Below are 23,205 nucleotides of genomic sequence, written 5' to 3'. Positions count from 1 at the left end.
GGGTCCAAGATACCCAAGTCATAGTCTGAAGCAAATATCACTCTTATCCTAAAAGGAGAACAAGATCCCACTTTAACTAAAAATTGTAGGCCGATTTCGTTGCTTAATAATGATTATAAATTTTTTATGGCAACATTAGCTGAAAGATTAAAAATAGTCCTTCAAGAAATTATAAATAAAGATCAAAATGGCTTTCTACCAAAAAGACAAATAAAAGACAACACAAGATCAGTGATAGATATTTTGGAATATGCACATCATCATAATGAAAACCAAATAGCCTTAATATTTTTGGACGCTGAAAAGGCCTTTGATAATTTAAATTGGAGATTTATGATCAAGGTATTGGAGAAAATGGAGTTTGGAAAAGACTTTACGACGGGGATCAAAGCAATTTATTCAAAGCAGTTTTTTATCACAAAAAACTAGAATAATAGTAAACGAAGAAGTAACAGATAATTGTAAAGTAGAAAAGGGAACGAGACAGGGATCTCCATTATTCATTCTTGTCTTAGAAGGTCTTATTAGAGAGATAAGATTTGATAAACGAATAGAAGGGATAAAAATTAAAAAAAACAAGTATTTAAATTGAAAGCATTTGCAGACGACTTGGTGTTTACTTTACAAAACCCATTAGATTCGATAGACTATTTATTGAAAAAAATAACAGAATTTGGAGAGGTAGCAGGATTTAAAATTAATAACCAAAAAACTAAAATATTGAGTAAAAATATGACCCAAAAACAACAAGAAATTTTAAAAGAAAAAAATGGCTTTATAATAGAAAAGAAAATTAGATACTTGGGTATAGTACTTTCAGCTAATAATAATGCATTATTCCACAACAACTATGAGAAAATGTGGTCTGAGATTAAAATAGAATTAGAGAGGTGGAGTAGGTTACAATTATCTCTTTTAGGAAGAATATCTGCAATTAAAATGAATATATTACCAAAGATGTTATTTCTGTTCCAAACAATTCCAGTTTTGATAAATGAAAAAACTTTTAAGTTATGGCAAAAAGACATTTTGAAATTTATATGGCAGGGAAAAAAACCAAGAATTAAATTTAAACTATTGCAAGATGCCAAAGAGAAAGGAAGCCTCGGATTACCTGATCTTAAGTTATAACTGGAAGCTTGTTGTTTTCTATGGATCAAAGATTGGTTAATATTGGAAGATCAAAAACTTTTACGGTTAGAAGGACACGAAATTAAATTTGGTTGGCATGCTTATATCTGGTATGAAAAAGTAAAATTGAACAAAGAATTTAATAATCACATTATTAGAAAAACATTACTTAAGACCTGGGACAAATACAAAAGAAGATTACTTCCAAATATACCAAATTGGATATCACCATTAGAAGCCCTATCAAGAAGAGAAAGCTTAGGGGACCAGACTAAATGGTTAAGATATAAAGATCTATTAAAATTCGATCCAGGTGGTCTGCCTATTCTAAAATCTCAGGAAGAACTACAAAATGAAGGCCACACGTGTAATTGGTTTACTTACTTCCAATTAAACGAACGATTCAAGTTAGATAAAAAGAACTATAAGCATAATATTAATTCTTAATTAGAAGGGTCTGTATTCAGCAAAAGCCTCTCACTTGTTGGAAGGGTCCTCTTACCCATGGGAGGCTTTTGATCCAATGGAACTTTTTCACTGAATAAATGGGAGAGGGGCTGACATTCACCCATCTATCCCTTGTCCCTGCAGTCCTCCATCTTTCCTTAAGATCTGCTCATGGAAGTTGGGAATTACAAAGGGAAATTGGAATTGTTTTCTGCCAGTGGCAGCGTTCTGAGCAGTGTCCCTAAGGAATGCCCTCCACCAGCAGAATCCATAGTATATTCCTCTAAATCATTGCAAAAGTGGGTTAAATTAATATTCTGTAGAAACACTGACTATAGTGGTTGAGTTAAGCCAGGATTAACTGTGGGGCTGGTTTTAGTTACTGCTAAATCATAATGGAGGGGTTCATCTACCATACTAAGCCCAGATTGAACAAATTACATTATGGCATAATGTTATTAGAAAATGAGAGCAATGGGATTCTCAATTCAACTGAGAACTAAGTGATAGCTTTCAAAGAATAAATAGTTACATAATCTTTGTTTGCTGCTGCATTCATTACAATAAAGGGAAATTATGGGTGATATTTCCCTCCATTTCTCATATTGTCTTGATGAAACAAAGGTATTTTCTGGTGAAAACATTTCATTTGTGCATTATAACACACAAACAAAAAAGGAAATGGCTGCACATTAGGACAATTACCTTGTTCTTTTTTTCCCTCTTCCTCTGTTGTAGAACCAGGATCTATTGACCCACCACTAATCCTGGAAGTGAAATCCAGAGCAGCAACCATCTACTGGCAGCCTTCTTCAAAGCCAAATGGCATTGTCACTCACTACAACATCTACCAAAACGGCCAGCTGCACATTACTATTCCAGGAGCTAGATCAAAATGTATTGTATCTTTCTTGCAACCTTATACAGTTTATCGATTTCAAGTAGAAGGCTGCACTTCCAAAGGGTGCTCTCTTTCCTCTGAGGCCCCACCTATACAGACTCTTCCAGATGCACCTGAAGACATCCCTGCTCCAGAACTATACTCAGACACACCAACATCTGTGCTAGTATCATGGCAATCTCCTCTTCATCCAAATGGACTGGTTGAAAACTTTACAATAGAGAGGAGAGTGAAAGGAACAGAACAAGCATCCACAGTAGCCTCTTTGCCCTCCAATTGTTCCAAGAGTTATCTAGATCAAAGTACTGGTCTTAGCCCATGGAAGCAATATGAATATAGAATATCGGCAAGCACTTTTCAAGGTGGCGTTAACAGCAGTTCTTGGGTAGAAGTCATCACCAGGCCCTCAAGACCTGCAAACATCCAGCCTCCTAAGGTGCAAGTATTAGGTCCATATACTGCCCAGGTTTGTTCAGTCTCATTTTTATTGTTTCCAATCACTGGAATGATGAAAAGGGGCTCAGAATTCTGTCTGTCAGAAGGTTAACTCTCTGAAAACTGAACTGAATGAGACCAAATTGGGTATTAGTTTCTTAGAAGGACCCAGTTCTGCCTGCAAATCATAAAGAACTTTTATCCATTGAGGTTTTTATTATATTTATTGTATCTGTATTACAGGGTTTTATAGTTTTATATTTTTATCTATCTTTTATTGTAAACCGCCCAGAGTCCCTTTTGGGAGATGGGCGGTGATCAATTTGATTGATAAATAAATAAATAAGGGAGAAGGTGGCCAAACAAAGGTTGAATTTGAAAATAGGCCACATCAGGCAAGGGGTTGTTCCAGGAAAAATTTTTTCCCAGGGCATTCCTATGGGAGACGCAGTCGGGCAGTGGCTTGTAATGTTGCTGATTGATTCATTCTCAAACCCCTCTTTCCTCCTGGTCATCTGCCCCAGATGGAGCACACATAGACACGAACTAGATAAACTAACCACCCAGAGTCCCCCAATGGGAGGAGATGGGTGGAGACAAATGGAATAAATAAATAAATAAATAAATAAAGTAGGTAAATCATGAGGGGAGAGCAGAAAAATGCACAGACATAAAGATGCTACATGTTGCTTCATTACACATAACAGATTTACCAGTACATTTGATAAAGGGATTGGAAAGTATTGAAGAAATCATACTCCACATGCTTTCCCTACCTTATTCATTTCCTAATATTAATTAACTGGTGATTTCACATAGGCAACTTCTAGAGACTTCATTCTACCCTGAATGTAGCTGCCATGCACAGAGCTCTTTCCATTATATTACACCACAGCTGACCTTCATCAACTGTTCTGTGTCATGCTGCAGTCAAAAGCGGCCCAGGTGGCCTTCTGGTTCTCACAGAAGTTCAGTCTGTACTGTACAAACTAATTGGTTACTATCTCCATTGACTGTTCCCATTTGCACATTTCCTGTCATATCATTTTGATGGGTCTGAGATCAAAGTATGTCTCCTTGCATGTCAGAGGTTCACAGATGATATCTCACCCTGTACTGATAAGTGACCTCACCCAGCAGCTTCATGTAGATGCTAAAGAACAAGGGAGACAGAGAAATGAACCACATGAGAACAACTGCTGGGTCAACCTCTCCTTCCCCCACCATACTAACTGGAACTGTCTGCTTAGGAAAGAGTAGAACCACTGCTATATCACACTCCCCACACCCCCATGAACTCACAGGCAGATTATAAGGATGCCAGGATAGTTGTATCGAAGGTAGCCAAGACGCTTAAGAGGCTCACAAGGGGCTTATTTCCAACACAAGGCCCAGGTGAAATTCATCCACCAGATCAACCAATGTGGTTTTCATCTCATAACCATAGTTAACCATGGCTAAAAGGAATCAAGATAATCCATTTCATCTAGGGTATTCTTCAGTAGCAACCCCACTACTTTTTCAACAACTTTCCCTACTCTAGGTGGTTCGTATTCAAAATGGCTGGATCCAGGGAAGGCCTGTTTAGGAGGGGATGCACTTCTTCCTCCCATAGAGAGGCACCTCCTAGATGATACTGTTCATATTCCCTGGGGCTTCCCAAAGGAGCCAGGCAGGGCATGGAGCCAGCTTGCAAATGACCATTCTGCCAATGGAGTAGGATTGGAGAAGTATTGATGCTACATTATTGCCATGCTGTAGGTTCTAACAGAGCTGTTAGCAATGTTCAGTCTTGTTTAATTCTAATCTTCCTTCTCCAGCAGCCACGGCATCATCTCTTTTGCTTCATTGTTCAATCAACCATTTCTTTATGCTAAATATTTTAGTTTTGTTTGAATTAAGATCAACACCGTGACTTGAATGAAGCCTCTGAATTGAAAAAAGTGTGTGTGTGTCTCTGTGTGTACTCACACAGAGACACACACGCATATACAGTATATGGAGCTTCTCCTTCATCTGGTAATTAGCACTGTCCCTTCTGCATGTTGTAGTTTTGGCCACATCTTTCAGTACTGATTTATTGATTTATAGATTGCTGTTCCTTTTCATCCTTGCAATGCTTAGGCACTGACAGAAGAATGCAAAATAATATTAAATAGTCACAATCCAATTAAACGTACATAAATAACCACTGTATCACAATAAATCAACTCAAAAGGCTTGGCTGAAGAGGAAGCTTGTGATTCCTTTCCTAAGAGTGGAGACTAAGGCTCCAGGAGAGCTTCAGCTGTAGGGCCATTTAAAAGTTTTCATAAATAAAAAAATAAAAATAAGTAAGCCAAATTCCAGAAGGCTTCTATTCTATACCTGGGAGCAATGCAGAAAACAGGCTTCTTCCATGCAGCCCAAAAATCAGGCCTTTGAAATTGGGGATATCTTTAACAGCACCTTTCCTGGGAACATTAGTTCTTGGATTGGACAGTGCTGAGAGGTGGTACCTCTAATTTTCCTAGTACTTAAAACTTTCAGTTTTCTGTTTCTCCAGTTTTAAGTTGATATTAAATTCAGGGTGTCTTGAGGGAGAGAATGCCCACTAGCTTTTATTAGTTTGGACATCATGGTCCTTGCTAGATTTTGACTCATCACCCTCTTATAATTTTTGTAAACTGCCCAGAGTCCCCCGATGTTTTAATTTAATAAACAAACAAACAAACAAACTTTTTCCTCATCGGCTCACTTGTTCTACAGTGAGGTCTCCTTAAATTCAACACATTGCTCTTCCCATTGTTTTAATTGTTAGAATTTAATCTCAAAATACTATAAATTTAGTCTGTTTCTCTATTTCTAACATTTTAATATATTTGACAGTATCTTAGATACCTGTGTTGTACTGGTAAAATGCTTCCAGCTTCTTTCTCATATAAAATATTTTAAATAGTACTGTGCTAATATTTAAGTTTAACCAAAAGGAAAGAGAAAATAAATTATATAGATGCTAAATATAGCTTTTGCTTTAATTTCTGATAAAACTAAAATCAATGAATACATTGACTAAGGAAACAGTTTTAGAGGCCTGCCTAGGAAATTTTCAATTATTCACATCTTTCATTTGGGAATGAACTCTAGAGGACAGGATAACTACTATTGTTTTGGCTTACATACAAACTTCATTCAGGGGAAATTAGTGTAACTAAACAAGAGGGATTTTTGTAGCTTAGAAGCCTCTTTTGTGTAAATACACACATGCTTCCATGGTTTCAGTCTTGTACTAGTGCCAAAAAAACATTGGTACAGTAACTTGTTCACTAGAGCACAAAACAAAGGACGTTTGTGTAAGGATAGAGATTATCCACTACAATCATTGACACCGTTATTGCTAAAATTGTTGCTGTTATTAGTAGGTTTATTCCATGTGTATTTCTGTGTGTGTGAAAGAGAGTATGTATACATTCCATGCTCATCAAGCATTGGAAAATATGAACAGAATCAAGCTAATTATTTAAAAAATGGAACTGTAGTTTGACATCCTAGCAAACAATAATAGTTTTAAATGAGGAAACTGATGCAAATGCCTTGAAACATCCTCTTCCCTCTAAATGAGATCAACTAAAGTTATGCTGCAATAGTAAATACTATGTTTAATCATTATATCAGAATTTATTGTAATACATATACAGAACACTTTATGTGGAGCTGGATGGAACTCTTGATGTGTATATTTCTGTGTGTATATAAAGCATTTGTTTAGTGGTCTGTAGTTTGGACCTGGAGTGGGCCAGGGTGCTTTGGGTCCAATGTGGGCACCACCTCTTATTCTCTGCTTCTTGTTAAAGAAGCCACCACTTTTCTTGGGCATGCATGGTAGCCAAGTGGGCTTAGGATAATATGCATTTGAATTCAAAAAGCATTAAAGAGGCAGCAACAAGATGCAACGCTTATCACTGGCCTGTCACCATCTCTGTTGCAGAGAGAAAAAACTCAGCTTTGTACAGCTAGGTCATGATTAATGCGAGTTCAAATAATGCAATACTCAATTTAGTGCAAATTATAAATTGATACCAAGACGTGTTTAATGCAACCCAAAATTCAGTTAATGCAAGGCTCATGCTTGTTCGGTTGAGGCTAGTGCATGTGCAGTTGTGGTTGTGGTTTTAGACGCTGCTAATCATCATGTGTGCAAAATGGAGAAAAGGAAGATTCTGCCAAAGGAAAACAATTTTGTTGTTGTTTATTCATTCAGTCGCTTCCGACTCTTTGTGACTTCATGGACCAGCCCATGCCAGAGCTTCTTGTCAGTCGTCAACACCCCCAGCTCCCACAGGGACGAGTCCGTCACCTCTAGAATATCATCCATCCACCTTGCCCTTGGTCAGCCCCTCTTCCTTTTGCCCTCCACTCTTCCTAGCATCAGCATCTTCTCCAGGGTGTCCTGTCTTCTCATTGTGTGGCCAAAGTATTTCAGTTTTGCCTTGAATATCAGTCCCTCAAGTGAGCAGTCTGGCTTTATTTCCTGGAGGATGGACTGGTTTGATCTTCTTGCAGTCCAAGGCACTCTCAGAATTTTCCTCCAACACCACAGTTCAAAAGCATCGATCTTCCTTCTCTCAGCCTTCCTTATGGTCCAGCTCTCACAGCCATATGTTACTACGGGGAACACCATTGCTTAAGGAAAACAATACAAGCTCAAAAAAGAAGGGGGTCATTATTACATTACAGCAAAAATTTGATGTGATTGAATCACATGTACATGGTCATAGCAACACTAAAATAGGATGAGATGTTGGAATGCCTGAATCTACAGTAGACAATATTATAAAACACACAGGGGAAATAAAAAGGTAAAGTTGCACCAGCTCTTTGTGGTTTTCAAACTTCTACAAGGATCAGAAGTGTTAGAATGATAGAAACAGGGCATTTTTTAACTGTATGGATTGAGGACTGCAGTCAATATTAATATTTCATTAATATACATACAAAAATTTATGTTTAAAATTTTTCATTGCCTTTTCCATCAAGATGGAACCAATTACCATATTTTCCATAAAAATACCATGTCGAATAACGCAAATTCTAATAATGCGACCATTTTATGGGATTCGTTATCTGCACTGATCAAGACGTAGCTGTACTTATCACCACAAATCAGTTCACTGCAGGATGAAGACCTCTTCATTTAAGGTTATGGATCACAATCTACCATGCTGGTCCAGTGCAGGTTGATGGATAGGTGTTTTTTGACTTCCCAGTCTAGAGCAGAGAGGCAGCGACTGCTTTAATAGTGAGTATTATAATGGTTGTTAGTGGCCTCAGTTTCCCACTCCCTATTGTCTCATAGTTTCTACCTATGGCATGATACTCAAACACAGCAGACACTTGTACCAATGTGAGTCTTATTTTTAGGAAATCCTTTGTGCAAAATAAACTGATTAGGACTGCCTCAAGACTTCATCATTACTAGAATGGTTCCATAGATATCTAAGGAAGTTTCATGAGTGAAATTTTGCTAAACAGAACTAAGGCCAAAATTAAACTATATGAAACGTGTTTTTTTTTTCCTATACTGTACATGGCTTTCCCTCCTGAATGAGGGAGATCTAGTACTTGATTTAGAAGACAGTTTGCATGTGGTTTATTATTGTTTATTAAAGCTCCTTAAAATACAAGGAATGCTCCTCTTTCACAATTAGCAGTGATCAAGTCTGGGTTTCGTTCTTGTCCATGGGATCATGGCCACACGCTCAAGGCTTACACCTGCTTATTGTCTAACAGGTCAACAGAAATAAAGTCTACATAATGAAATGGAAAGGAAGAGACTGCATAGAGAGACCCAGTTGGGTCTAGTGGTTAAGGTGCCGGGCTAGAAACCAGGAGACTGAGAGTTCTAGTCCCGCCTGAGGCATGAAAGTCAGCTGGGTGACCTTGGGCCAGTCGCTCTCTCTCAACCCAACCCACCTCACAGGGTTGTTGTTGTGGGAAGAATAGGAGGCGGAAGGAGTATTAGGTTTGTTTGCTGCCTTGAGGTATTTATAAAGATAATGAAGGCGGAATAGAAAATGGATGGATGGATGGATGGATGGATATACACAGAGAAAAACAGGGTAGAAAATAAAAGAAAAATATCCTCTTTTACCTGCATATGAACTTGTTAACGTTACAGAAGATAAGGCCCAATTTATCCCCTAACACTTAGCTAGAAAATGGCTTCAGTTTTAATAGGGTGAAAAGCTACAGGGAAGAGTGCAAATAGTTTACAGAGCTCTAGTTTACAGAACTGCGAAAGCTTTATGACTAAAATAAATGGGTCAGTTCCCTTATGCCACATGCTTGTCATGTTGATATCATCAGTAAGAGGTCTTATAGGCAAAAGATGAGTAAGCAGTTGGTTTAGGGGCAAGTGCTTAAAGTAGCCTCGAATTCTTGTAAGAATAGTTGCGAAGGTTACTCTTAGATGAAAGTAAGGACATAAATTAATAGAAGTTTGTGATTGTCAAAGCAACCAGTCCCTAAACCTTGAGTACAAATATTTACTTGAACTGGAATCGAATTTATTATAAAGAGTAACATAGTTTTGTTCTTTATGTAATCATAAAATCAATATGAATGATTTGATGATGCGTAGAATTCACAAAACGTAGTACAATTGTTTTTGCAGTCTACAAGTTTCTTTGGTTGAGGCTAAGCTTTTGACAGTTTAAAAAGAGATGAACCCTTCAGGCCATTGTGTTCTTGTAAGCATCTCACTGACCTACAATGTGCAGGCAGAATAGGAGCGGCTTGTTGCATTTGCCAGCTCCTTTTACAATTTCCAATGTTTCCCATATATTGCATGTCTTACAATGCATTGGTAACAAGTCCTGGGGCTGGGATAGAGAGATCCCAGGGTTATTCCTTGTACAAAGTTTCCGGTATGAAATTATTTCTGAGAGATAGTTTACAAAGATAGAACTATATTGTACTGATTATTGCTGAAAAGAACAACCAGTGATGTTCCTGACTCTAAAAGACACAATCCTTGTACAGTTCTTACATCCTTTTGGTCCTATAGAATTGTTACCACTGTGCCTTCTTTCATCAGAGTTATTATTTCCTTTGAATTGAAAGGTTTTGATTAGGTCAAAAAGAAACTTTTCCAAGGTTATAGTTCAGTGGCGAAAATTGCTAAGTTCTATCCCTTTCTATTCTGTGGTAGAAAAACTGAGGTGCTTTGATATTTAGATAGTAGAATGAAAACTTCTTCAATCCAAGAGAATTTGTTCAGCATCAAAACTGCAGGGGAGAGAAAAAGTTGAGACATTCTCTTGCGCAAGTGGAAATGTTTTAGGACTAGGGCCACCAGTCAATGCTAGAATGTTGAATTGTTGGTCAAGTATAACAACAGGATGATAGTAGGCAAAAAGTTGGGGTAGAATCTACTATATTGTATCCAGTATCAGTCTGGATCATGTGATCTGAGAGTGGTCCAGATGGATGATTCTCCAAGTAACTCTGCAAATGTTTTGTTTTGTTTTGTTTGTGCAGTAAGGGCTAGTCACTATACTTTTTCTTACCTTTTCAATACAGTCATAATAGCATTCTCCATGCTATAATGAAATAGTTTTGTATGCCAATTCTATAACTAATTCTCCTGGCTCGTAAGCACTTGTTCTTTGATAGAAATGAAACAGCAACTTAATCAGATCTTGGGCATCTGCCCTAGAAATGTGAAATGGCTGCAAGAAACTCAAGCAGCATGATTAATTAAACTTTGCTTTAAATGACTCCTGTAGGAATTGACTGAAACAGGTGGCTTAATAGAAAAAAGTGTTAAAGACTTTTCATACATCATAAAAATAGCTTCCATGCTAAGTGTGAGAAAAGTTAAAAAGCAGTGGATCATGCAGAGTGTTAGCCAACCATTATCACCCCTTCTAAAATAATGGGAACTGACATCAGCAAGATGTAGCCAAAACCCATGAAGATGAGATCAAAAAGCAAAAAAAAAAAAAAAAACAGGTCTTGGGGGTAGTCACTCACTACCCCAAGAGACTGAAAAAATATTTGAGATGTTGGTTATATAATCTGGATATATTAGTTATTACATATATAATCTGGATATATCAAGAATAGTTTGAAGTCATATCCAAGTTGTGGGTAAATCTGTATGACTGAATGACTAATTTTGAGGGGAAAAAAGTCATTTCTAAAAACAATAAGAAAAGCAAAAATGGTGTAATGCATGCATTTTCATCCATCAGAGCCAACTTTGTCAGATTCATGATGTTATGAAAGTGGCAAGTATAGCTGGGAAAAGGAAAAAAAAACATTTTTTGAGTCAAGGCAAGGGGAAGGTTTACAAAGGAAATCAGAAGTAGTTGGCTGGCTTGGATGGATGTGATTAACTAGTTAACTAGTCCATGAAATACATCACCTCATTTGAATTGATCATCATATGGCTAGCATAAACGCTCTTCTATCAGGGTGGTAGAGAAGATTGCTTGACCAAGTTTAGGGACAGATAAGTCTAGTCCCTGCTGTATTCCAAACAGCTGTTGGCATTACTCTGGGTAATTTCCTGTTTCGTTTGAACCCAGCACATTCCCAGTCAGTTCCTATATCCAAACTAGAGCAATCATACATGCCACTCAGAACAGCTACCAAAAATGTAGCTTGATGTTTCTTTATTAAACATCAGCAAACATTAAAAAAAATCAGTTAACTGGAAAAGCTGGACAAAAAACAGGCAAAGGCAGGGAGAGACACACATGTATTGCCAACAATCAACATGATCTCTGTATATTGAAAAACACAGAACTTTCAGGAGACACTCAAACCAATATTCTGGGTAATCCCAAAGAAAGTGGCCTTGGTAATTCCAGCCTTAACCCTTTTATGTACTAGCAGTAGTAGAATAAATATGGAAAGTAGGAAACCAGGTTATTCCTCCTCTACAGGTAGACCTCACTTAACGACTGCCTTGTTCAGCAACCATTCAAAATTACAACAGTGCTGAAAAAATAACTTACATCCAATGCCTGCACTTATGACCTTCACAGCATCCCTCAGTCACGTGATCACCATTACAGTCAGTATGTGTTGTCCTGTGCTTGACCTGTTGTTATACTTTTTTCCCCCTTGCAGAGCAGAGAGATTGGAGAGGAAAGGATTACAAGAGAGTAAGCAGGCACACAGTGGGGAATACACATTGAAAGGAATGTGGTGGCACTGGCAGCCCCAAGAGCATTACACTAACAGCCCTGTGTATTCCCCATTGTGTGCCTGCTTACTCTCTTGTAATCTCTTCCTCTCCAATCCCTCTGCTCTGCAAGGAAAGGAAAAGAAAACAGGTCAGGCACAGAAGAGATTTCCTACAGAGATTGCTTTTTTCCCCCTTCCCTTCCCCCTTGCAGTGCAGAGAGATTGCTTAAACAAGTGTGGGGTGGGGGGAGGAGAAAAAAAAAAAAGCAATCTCTGTGGCTTCACATCTCTACAGTGCCTGATCCATTTTTTTCTCTCCCTCTTGCAGAGAGGAGAGATTAGAGAGGAAGGGATTGAAAAAGAGTAAGGCACACAATGGGGAATTCACTGGGCTGTTTGTGTGGTGTGCTACTGCATTGCTTTAGATGTGCATTCCCCATTGTGTGCCTACCTACTCTCTTGTAATCCCTTCCTCTACAATAAATATAAATACAAACAATTCCCTTCTTGCTAATAATCCCAGTGCTAGGATGAACATTCCAAAGGGTGGAGGGATTGGAGAAAAGAAAGCACAGTCGCAGTCATGTGATTTCCCACTTAGTGACTTCTTCACTTAACAACAAAGTCCCAATTGTGGTCATTAAATGAGGACTACCTGCATTCTTCACCACGAAGGAAACAATTTGGTAGGTGGGGATGATATATCTATCAGGGAATAGATCACATTGAGCTGGGTTAACTCTTGGTTGTTTCTGAATAATGCTGGTTATTATTAACCAGCATATATCAGTTACTTTAAGGCTGTGTTAATATCCTTTACAGTGAATACTAAAAGCATTGTGATTTTCTATGGTTGTTCTGGTTAAGGCCCTCCTTTTACACTGATTTGATTCTTCAATGTAATGGTCAGCTGTCATCTTGAAATTTTGTATCAGTTGTGCATTTGTAATATAAAGGGGGTAAAGCACGAAGAAATCTTTCTCTTTTTTTCCATACTAAAAGTTATAATATGTGATTTTCTGCCTGAATGATTTTACACTGTTTCATAAAGGAGGATGAAGATAATGCAGATAACTAGGATGGATTCTCTTTTGCCTCCCCCATCTTCATTTGTTCTCCTGTGGTGTTTTTGTCACTTTGTTGTTTATTCATTCAGTCACTTCTGACTCTTCGTGACTTCATGGACCAGCCCATGCCAGAGTTTCCTGTCAGTTGTCTCCACGCCCAGCTCCCCTGAGTCCATCACCTCTAGAATATCATCCATCCATCTTGCCCTTGGTCGGCCTCTCTTCCTTTTTGCCTTCCACTCTCCCTAGCATCAGCATCTTCTCCAGGGTATCCTGTCTTCTCATTATGTGGCCAAAGTACTTCAGTTTATGTGGCCAAAATACTTGCCTTTAATATCATTCCCTCAAGTGAGCAGTCTGGCTTTATTTCCTGGAGTATGGACTGGTTCTTCAGCAAAGGATCGTTACCTTGTCATGGTGCTGGAGCTTCAGCACCTCAATGATGCCATGAGCTAAACCGTGAAGGGCCACCCAAGACGGGAAGGTCATGACAGAGAGGTCAGACTAAATGCGATCCCTGGGGAAGGTAATGGCAACCCACCCAAGTATTCTTGCCATGAAAACTAAATGGATCAGTACAACCAGAGATATGTCGGCATACCATCAGAAGATGAGCTCCCCAGGTCGGAAGATGGTCAAAATGTTACTGGGGAGGAACAGAGGATGAGTTCAACTAGCCCCAGACATGATGACACAGCTAGCTCAAAGCCGAAAGGACGGTTAGCGGCCGACGGTGCTGGTGGTGAACAGCGAATCCGGTGTTCTAAGGATCAACACGCCATTGGAACCTGGAATGTAAGATCTATGAGCCAGGGCAAATTGGATGTGGTTATTGGTGAGATGTCAAGATTAAAGATAGACATTTTGGGCATCAGCGAACTGAAATGGACTGGAATGGACCACTTCACATCAAATGACCACCAGATCTACTACTGTGGACAAGAGGACCACAGAAGAAATGGAGTAGCCTTCATAATTAATAGTAAAGTGGCTAAAGCAGTGCTTGGATACAATCCAAAAAACGATAGAATGATCTCAATTCGAATTCAGGGCAAGCCATCTAACATCACAGTGATCCAAATATACGGCCCAACCACAGATGCTGAAGAAGCTGAAGTAGAGCAGTTCTATGAGGATCTGCAGCACCTACTGGACAACACGCCTAAAAGAGATGTTATTTTCATCACGGGAGACTGGAATGCTAAGGTGGGCAGTCAAATGACACCTGGAATTAGAGGTAAGCATGGCCTGGGAGAACAAAATGAAGCAGGACATAGGCTGATAGAATTTTGCAAAGAAAACTCACTCTGCATAACAAACACTCTCTTCCAACAACCTAAGAGATGGCTTTATACATGGACTTCACCAGATGGACAACACCGAAATCAGATTGACTACATCCTTTGCAGCCAAAGATGGCAGTCATCTATACAGTCGGTAAAAACAAGACCTGGAGCTGACTGTAGTTCTGATCACGAACTTCTTATTGCACAATTTAGGATCAGACTAAAGAGATTAGGGAAGACCCACAGATCAGCTAGATATGAGCTCACTAATATCCCTCAGGAATATGCAGTGGAGGTAAAGAATCGATTTAAGGGACTGGACTTAGTAGATAGGGTCCTGGAAGAACTCTGGACAGAAGTTCGCAACATTGTTCAGGAGGCGGCAACAAAATACATCCCAAAGAAAGAGAAAACCAAGAAGGCAAAGTGCTGAGACACTAGAAGTAGCCCAAGAAAGAAGGAAAGCAAAAGGCAACAGTGATAGGGGGAGATATGCCCAATTAAATGCAAAATTCCAGAGGTTAGCCAGAAGAGATAAGGAATTATTTTTAAACAAGCAATGCGCGGAAGTGGAAGAAGACAATAGAATAGGAAGGACAAGAGACCTCTTCCAGAAAATTAGAAACATTGGGGGTAAATTCCGGGCCAAAATGGGTATGATCAAAAACAAAGATGGCAAGGACCTAACAGAAGAAGAAGAGATCAACAAAAGGTGGCAAGAATATACGGAAGATCTGTATAGGAAGGATAACAATATCGGGGATAGCTTTGACGGTGTGGTCAGTGAGCTAGAGCCAGACATCCTGAAGAGTGAGGTTGAATGGGCCTTAAGAAGCATTGCTAATAACAAGGCAGCAGGAGACGACGGCATCCCAGCTGAACAGTTCAAAATCTTGCAAGATGATGCTGTCAAGGTAATGCATGCTATATGCCAGCAAATTTGGAAAACACAGGAATGGCCATCAGATTGGAAAAAATCAACTTACATCCCCATACCAAAAAAGGGAAACACTAAAGAATGTTCAAACTATCGAACAGTGGCACTCATTTCACATGCCAGTAAGGTAATGCTCAAGGTCCTGCAAGGTAGACTTCAGCAATTCATGGAGCGAGAATTGCCAGATGTACAAGCTGGGTTTAGAAAAGGCAGAGGAACTAGGGACCAAATTGCCAATATCCGCTGGATAATGGAAAAAGCCAGGGAGTTTCAGAAAAACATCTATTTCTGTTTTATTGCCTATTCTAAAGCCTTTGACTGTGTGGACCATAACAAATTGTGGCAAGTTCTTAGCGGTATGGGGATACCAAGTCATCTTGTCTGCCTCCTGAAGAATCTGTATAATGACCAAGTAGCAACAGTAAGAACAGACCACGGAACAACGGACTGGTTTAAGATTGGGAAAGGAGTACGGCAGGGCTGTATACTCTCACCCTACCTATTCAACTTGTACGCAGAACACATCATGCAACATGCTGGGCTTGAGGAATCCAAGGCTGGAGTTAAAATCTCTGGAAGAAACATTAACAATCTCAGATATGCAGATGATACCACTTTGATGGCTGAAAGCGAAGAGGAACTGAGGAGCCTTATGATGAAGGTGAAAGAAGAAAGTGCAAAAGCTGGCTTGCAGCTAAACCTCAAAAAAACCAAGATGATGGCAACCAGCTTGATTGATAACTGGCAAATAGAGGGAGAAAATGTAGAAGCAGTGAAAGACTTTGTATTTCTAGGTGCGAAGATTACTGCAGATGCTGACTGCAGTCAGGAAATCAGAAGACGCTTAATCCTTGGGAGAAGAGCAATGACAAATCTCGATAAAATAGTTAAGAGCAGAGACATCACACTGACAACAAAGGTCCGCATAGTTAAAGCAATGGTGTTCCCCGTAGTAACATATGGCTGTGAGAGCTGGACCATAAGGAAGGCTGAGCGAAGGAAGATCGATGCTTTTGAACTGTGGTATTGGAGGAAAATTCTGAGAGTGCCTTGGACTGCAAGAAGATCAAACCAGTCCATCCTCCAGGAAATAAAGCCAGACTGCTCACTTGAGGGAATGATATTCAAGACAAAACTGAAATACTTTGGCCACACAATGAGAAGACAGGACACCCTGGAGAAGATGCTGATGCTAGGAAGAGTGGAGGGCAAAAGGAAGGGGGGCCGACCAAGGGCAAGATGGATGGATGATATTCTAGAGGTGACGGACTCGTCCCTGGGGTAGCTGGGGGTGTTGACGACTGACAGGAAGCTCTGGCGTGGGCTGGTCCATGAAGTCACGAAGAGTCGGAAGCGACTGAATGAATAAACAACAACAAAATCGACTGGTTTGATCTTTTTGCAGTCCAAGGCACTTTCAGAATTTTCCTCCAACACCACAGTTCAAAAGCATCGATCTTCCTCCACTCAGCCTTCCCTATGGTCCAGCTCTCACAGCCATATGTTACTACGGGGAACACCATTGCTTTAACTATGCGGACCTTTGTTGTCAGTGTGATGTCTCTGCTCTTCACTATTTTATCGAGATTTGTCATTGCTCTTCTCCCAAGGATTAAGCATCTTCTGATTTCCTGACTGCAGTCAGCATCTGCAGTAATCTTCGCACCTAGAAATACAAAGTCTTTCACTGCTTCTACATTTCTCCCTCTATTTGCCAGTTATCAATCAAGCTGGTTACCATAATCTTGGGGGTTTTTTGAGGTTTAGCTGCAAGCCAGCTTTTGCACTTTCTTCTTTCACCTTCATCATAAGGCTCCTCAGTTCCTCCTTGCTTTCAGCCATCAAAGTGGTATCATCTGCATACATGTTATTGTGAGCTAGAAATAGCAACCACTAGAACAAGTTTTAAGCCTTGACAGAATGAAATCTTTTCTTTGATGACATGGCCAAGCTTATTTGTGGTTCTGTGAGTCAAAAATTCCTGTTAATTATGTTTGTTTAAGAATTCCAAGTTCTTTTTATCAAATTTCTTTCACATCCTTAAAAATGTAGGCAGCTAGATGCCACATAGAGGACTAATAATTTCACTGGTTCTTAATGTCCTGATAATATCCTGATAATCTTCCAGCCCTGATTCCCCAATGGCTTTATATATTTGGACATTTTAGAATATGAAATTGGTGGTCTAAGAATGTTCAGTGTTGAGGAGCAAGGTCAGGTTTCTCAGATCTCTAATATTTTTTTCTTGTGTATTTTATTTCTCTTATAGCATTCATACCAGTTGAGCCATCTGATTTATATAAATAAAAATCAGTTTCATTTTGAGCTCAAAAGGATATGGAAATATAATTTTTCTTTTAATCTTGAACTTCTCCAGAGTTTATGGACAAGTAAAATTGTTTTTTGTTGCATATTTTCTGATAATTCAAGACATGCATAATTCAGAATGTGATGCCTGATATGCCAAAGTGTGTGTTATAGCTGTCCAATATAGATTGTCTTAAATAACTCACCCAGTAGCTGATAACTTGTGTGTAATAGTTTACCAAATCTGGACAAAACTCTTTTTTATGTTTTAAGACATTTGGGTTGACATAGAAAATACTCATAACTGAATGGCAAGCTTTGCAGGTGAACAGCTTGCCACCTAGATTGATTAAAAATGACTCTTTGGCAGCCATGATTAGCTTTTAATAGCAGTAAAGAATGATGTTATGAGAAGGAAATCAAAGAGTATTTTGAAATGGAAAGAACTTGACTATATTTTCTGATAGCCACAACCAGGGTCCTGGAACAAATAGATTAGATGAATTATTTTCTGTTGAGTTTCCAGCCAGGATATAGTACTGAGATGTTACTGACTGCATGTGTGGATAATCTTTAGTGGGATGGGGTAGTACAACTCTCCTAATCCTCCTTGACCTGTTGGTAGCTTTTGATATTATTGATTATGGTATTTTTCTGCCTGACTTTAGGGGTTAGTAGTGGACAGCGCTGTTTTGCAGTGGTTCCATGGCCAGTTCCAGTCAGTGTTGGTGTATGTGGGTGGGCAGTAGGGGAGAGAGGTTATGTCCTAGTCCCATGATTTACAGGGTTCCTCATGGCTTTCTTATTTACTCCCCTTTCTTATTTACTGTAACATCTACTGTAACACCTGAGGTATTCTAACACCTCAGAACACCTATCTGACACCTCTTCATTGCAAGTTGCAATGGCTACCAGTTGGTTTCTGGATGCAATTCAAGATACTGTTTATCATCTATAAACCCCTTCCTAGATCAGGCCTTGATTATTCATGGGACCACCTTTCTCCAATTCTCTCTGCCTCTTCTATAAGATCTGAGAGGCTGTTTGTGCTCTGGATCCTGTTGACTAAACAATGCTATCTTTGGGAATCTCATAGGCATGTCATCTGGAAGACCATTTCCCCCCAGGTCCTGCCATTTGGAATACCATTTCCTCAAAATCCATTTTGACCCCTTAGAAAATCTTTTAAAATTTGGCTTTTCAAGCAGGCCAGAGGTGATTTGTGATCCCACTTAACTGAAGATGGGTGGCTAGAATTTTCTTGTTCGTGTATTTTCCCAACATATAGATATTTCCGTATTTGTTGTGTGTTCCTAGCATACATTTCATTACCCAACTAGATAACATCATCAGTGTGAGGGAGTGTGGGGTTTTAAAGTGGCAGGTCAAGCTACTGCATATAAACAGGCAGCAAATCCCTCACACTGATGGTTACCTAGTTGGATAATGAAATGTTTGCAAGCAAACAACCAAGCTCAGAGAGCATCAAGAAGTTCAGCCCTGAGCTATAGATATTCTCTTCTATTGGAACATCAGGCTATGAATGAGATTAGACCATATACAATCTGAGATATCCATAATAAACATTTGTGAATGTTGGATTCATATTTGCTTATATAAACCCAGAAAGTGAAATTGTGTTTTCAAAAAGCATGATGTTGTTAGAAGTATTTCTTTTTAATCTTGTAAAATTCTGAATCTTTCATTCTAAATCTTTTTTTTTAATTATTGTTTTAGGTTTCCTGGGAGTCTCCTTCCATTTTAAATGGAGAAATACTAAGCTATGAGATCCACATGCCAGACCCTCAAATTACTGTAACTAACAATTTGACATCTTCAATGAGCCACACAGTAACCAACCTGATCCCTTTCACAAATTACTCAGTCACCATAGAAGCTTGTGCTGGAGGTGGAGGTTATATTGGAGGGTGCACCAAGAGCTTACCTACATATATGGTTACACTTCCAACACTTCCCCAAAATATTAGTCCTGTGTCTGTGATTCCGATTAGTGAATCAGTAATTACTGTGTCTTGGCAACCACCATCTAAGCCCAATGGACCTCACATAAGGTAATGCAAAAAACCAACATATCAAACTTTATCAAAACTTAACTTTGTATATTTATTATTAAGTTGTGATCTAGAGTAGGAAAAAGGCAGTATGTGTATATACTTATACTGTATGTATGTATCCACTCCCTAGGTTTACTTGTAAAGCTGCCAAGGGTGGTCCTATTGTTTATCCTGAAGTGATGACGATTAATGAGAAACTTCCAAAGAGGTGTCTACCTGTTATCATAGCAGGGAAAATATTGGTTTGTTGTAGGGCGTGTTTATTGTTCATATGAAGAACTACAAAGCCTAAAATGATTTCCAATGTAATCTGCAGTATATTTTGTGAATCAGTGTAAGACATATTCCCAGAAGGTAGGAAGAATGGACCTCACTGACTTCAATTATAACTTTGTCTATGAGAGAAGTAGAATCCCTGTATCTGTGGAGATCCACAGATTTGAGATTATGCAGTGAGGTGTATCTTACCTAGGAGCTTGCTCTTCAACTCCATAAGGTCTTGCATAGAAGTTGGCTAAATTTACAGTGAAGAAGCAGGAAAGAAAGAGCCAGTTTGGTCTAGTGGTTAAGGCAACAGGCTAGAAACCAGGAGTCTGTGAGTTCTAGTCCCACTTTAGACATGAAAACCAGCTGGGTGACTCTGGGCAAGTCCCTCTCTCTCAGCCCTAGGAAGAAGGCAGTGGCAAACCACTTCTGAAATCTTGCCAAGAAAACTTCAGGAACTAGTCTACGCAGTCACTGAGGATCGGACATGATTGAATGGCAAAAACAAAGACTAGCATGTCTTCCAGCTCATGGATGTTGTACTATATACAAAAGACTTAGATGAAGAGCCCTTAAGGGACAGTCAATCTTGTCCCCAACCAGGAATCTCCAACTCCAGTGTTACAGTACATCTAGTTTTCCAGCTTTGCACAAATATATGGTGAGGGATCTTTAACTGTTTCAGTAGCTCCTGCAGAGAGCAAGAAGCTATTGACAGTGTAGTTCCTCGATACTAATTTAAGGTTTCAGTTGGCTCTAAAGTGTTGCAGAAAAATAACTGTGCAGTGTGCCTCTACCCTGTCTTGATCAGTCCTTCCTGTTCCTTCTACTCTAATGTCCCTGTGTTGCCTTATCCCTTGCTCTCTTCACATGATGGCTCTTTAATGACCTTGCCTGACATGGCTGACTCTTCCCCAGAGTCTCAACTGAATAGGATGAAAAGCTAATAGAAAATGAGCCCTTGAATGTTGAATTGGAGGTACAAAGAATGTATCAACACATAAAGCCTGCAGACTCAGGGTTTCAGGCTTCTCCTAGCCTGTGTTCTTCATTACTTTGGGCTACACATCTGCAAAGAGCTGATTCTAAAGTTGCTGTTGTAGTGTGTGTGTGTGTGTGTGTATGACAGAGGGAGAGGGAGAGAAAGAGAAAGAGAAAGAGAAAGAGAAAGAGAGAATGAACTCAAGATGGCAAACATATCTAATACTCCTATTTTCTCCACAACAACAACCCTGTGAGGTGGGTTGGGCTCAGAAAGAGTGACTGGCCCAAAGTCACCCAGCCAGCTTTCATGCCTAAGGGAGGCTAGAATTCACAGTCTTCTGATTTCTAGGCCAGCACCTTAACCATTACATCAAACTGGGTCTCCATTTCGTAATTCCAGTAATGCCAGAATACTGGCTTAGGCATCACTTTCCTCCTGGCCACAAATGATCTTTTCAAATTTTCCACTAAATTTTTGAGTAATAAAAATTGCACAGATGATTTTTCATAATTTATCCAGTGAAAGAAAACTCAACAATTTCTCAAGGGCAGGATTCCCCTTAGTGGTGACAGCCACACAGCTACTGAAAAAGCCCAATGGGAGGTATTTCCTCTTGACATCATTTCTTAGGATTTAATGGAAGCCAAGAATGTCCTGTATAATAAAAGACAGACATTGACAAACAACCACTTGGCCATCTTGCAACTAAAGCAAGAACACAACATTCCCTATCCCTCCACAATATAGCATTTTCACCAAAATTCTCTTTTGAAGAAGTACCTAAAGCAAATTTTCTTTCATCAAAATGAATTAGACTACCTGGAACTGCCTGAAATTATTAGGGCTGTCTAAGACTTAGCATGAACCAGAATGGATTGGGACAATTCAAATTAGTTTTTAGTTCATTTGACTGGATGGACGTCTCCCATATGTCCTTTCCCAAATTGAAATCATTCACAAAATTCTCCTTCCACCATGCAATCCAGGGTCTCTGTCAAGTACCAAAAAGACTTTAACTGTATTCTTGATTGACAGGTCTGCCCTCAAATGAGAGTGACCCTTTCAATCAGACAACCATCAGTTATGCCAATCAAAATGTCTGAGGAGAGGAGGGGGGATAGAAATTGATAGAGCACTCTTAATTTAAGCATTTATTTCCTCTTTTCCATCTTCCATCCATTGATAAGAAGTTTATAGCTTCTTATCTGCCTGATTGGTTTAAGAACTTTATTTGCTTTTAGGGAAATATGAGTGACTTAATCTCTTATATTTATCCCTGCCCTCAATCCCTGACTGCATTCAGGGAAGGATGCAGCCTTTCCCTTTGCAGAAAAACCCATCAAGCGATCTGCCTGAAATTTGCCACAGATGCTCCTTGCTAGAGGATCCTTTTTTCATTACGTATTCTGTCTCCAAAAAGTTATGTTTTTATAGCATTAAATTTACAAATTTTAATAAAAAGTTGTACCCATTCTTATTAAATCTAGCATATTTCACCTTTTAAAAGGAGCTACCTTTCTTGCTTTTGAACTGTGGTGTTGGAGGAAAATTCTGAGAGTGCCTTGGACTGCAAGAAGATCAAACCAGTCCATCCTCCAGGAAATAAAGCCAGACTGCTCACTTGAGGGAATGATATTCAAGGCAAAACTGAAATACTTTGGCCACATAATGAGAAGACAGGACACCCTGGAGAAGATGCTGATGCTAGGGAGAGTGGAGGGCAAAAGGAAGAGGGGCCGACCAAGGGCAAGGTGGATGGATGATATTCTAGAGGTGACGGACTCGTCCCTGGGGGAGCTGGGGGTGTTGACGGCCAACAGGAAGCTCTGGCGTGGGCTGGTCCATGAAGTCACGAAGAGTCGGAAGCGACTAAACAAATAAACAACAACACCTTTCTTGCAGATTTTGTTACTATAAAAAGTATAAAAATGCTATTCGCACTTTATGAAAAACAACAACAGAAGGTGTGTAGCTCAACCCCACTCCCCCCACTAATTTTTATGAAATTTAGAATACCATCCATTTTGGCAGAATGGGATGCCAAGAGAAGTTAATAGAGCTCCCCCTGTGGAGAAACTGTGTTTCTTCATTAAATTATTTGGATGGGAGATTGGAAGTGGGAGGGTCAGTTGATAAACTGAAAACACTGAAGAGGTTTTATGCTAGGAAGACAGTAGGGCATTTGGATAGTATTAA

The 23,205-nt window shown here is 39.3% G+C and overlaps 1 protein-coding gene across 1 annotated transcript in view; it reads left to right on the top strand.

Moving 5' to 3' along the window:
- The window catches only part of USH2A (usherin), a 513,845-nt gene that overhangs the window by 320,239 nt on the left and 170,401 nt on the right, over positions 1-23,205 (top strand). The window contains exons 40-41 of the mRNA XM_063288775.1: positions 2,317-2,945; positions 19,423-19,757. Of these exons, the coding sequence (XP_063144845.1) occupies positions 2,317-2,945; positions 19,423-19,757 (964 nt within the window). The remainder of the gene's footprint in view (positions 1-2,316; positions 2,946-19,422; positions 19,758-23,205) is intronic.

The sequence above is a fragment of the Candoia aspera genome, chromosome 1 (genome assembly GCF_035149785.1).
Source record: "Candoia aspera isolate rCanAsp1 chromosome 1, rCanAsp1.hap2, whole genome shotgun sequence".
In the NCBI taxonomy this organism is placed as follows: Eukaryota; Metazoa; Chordata; class Lepidosauria; order Squamata; family Boidae; genus Candoia; species Candoia aspera.
This window is presented reverse-complemented; position numbering and strand designations above follow the sequence as displayed.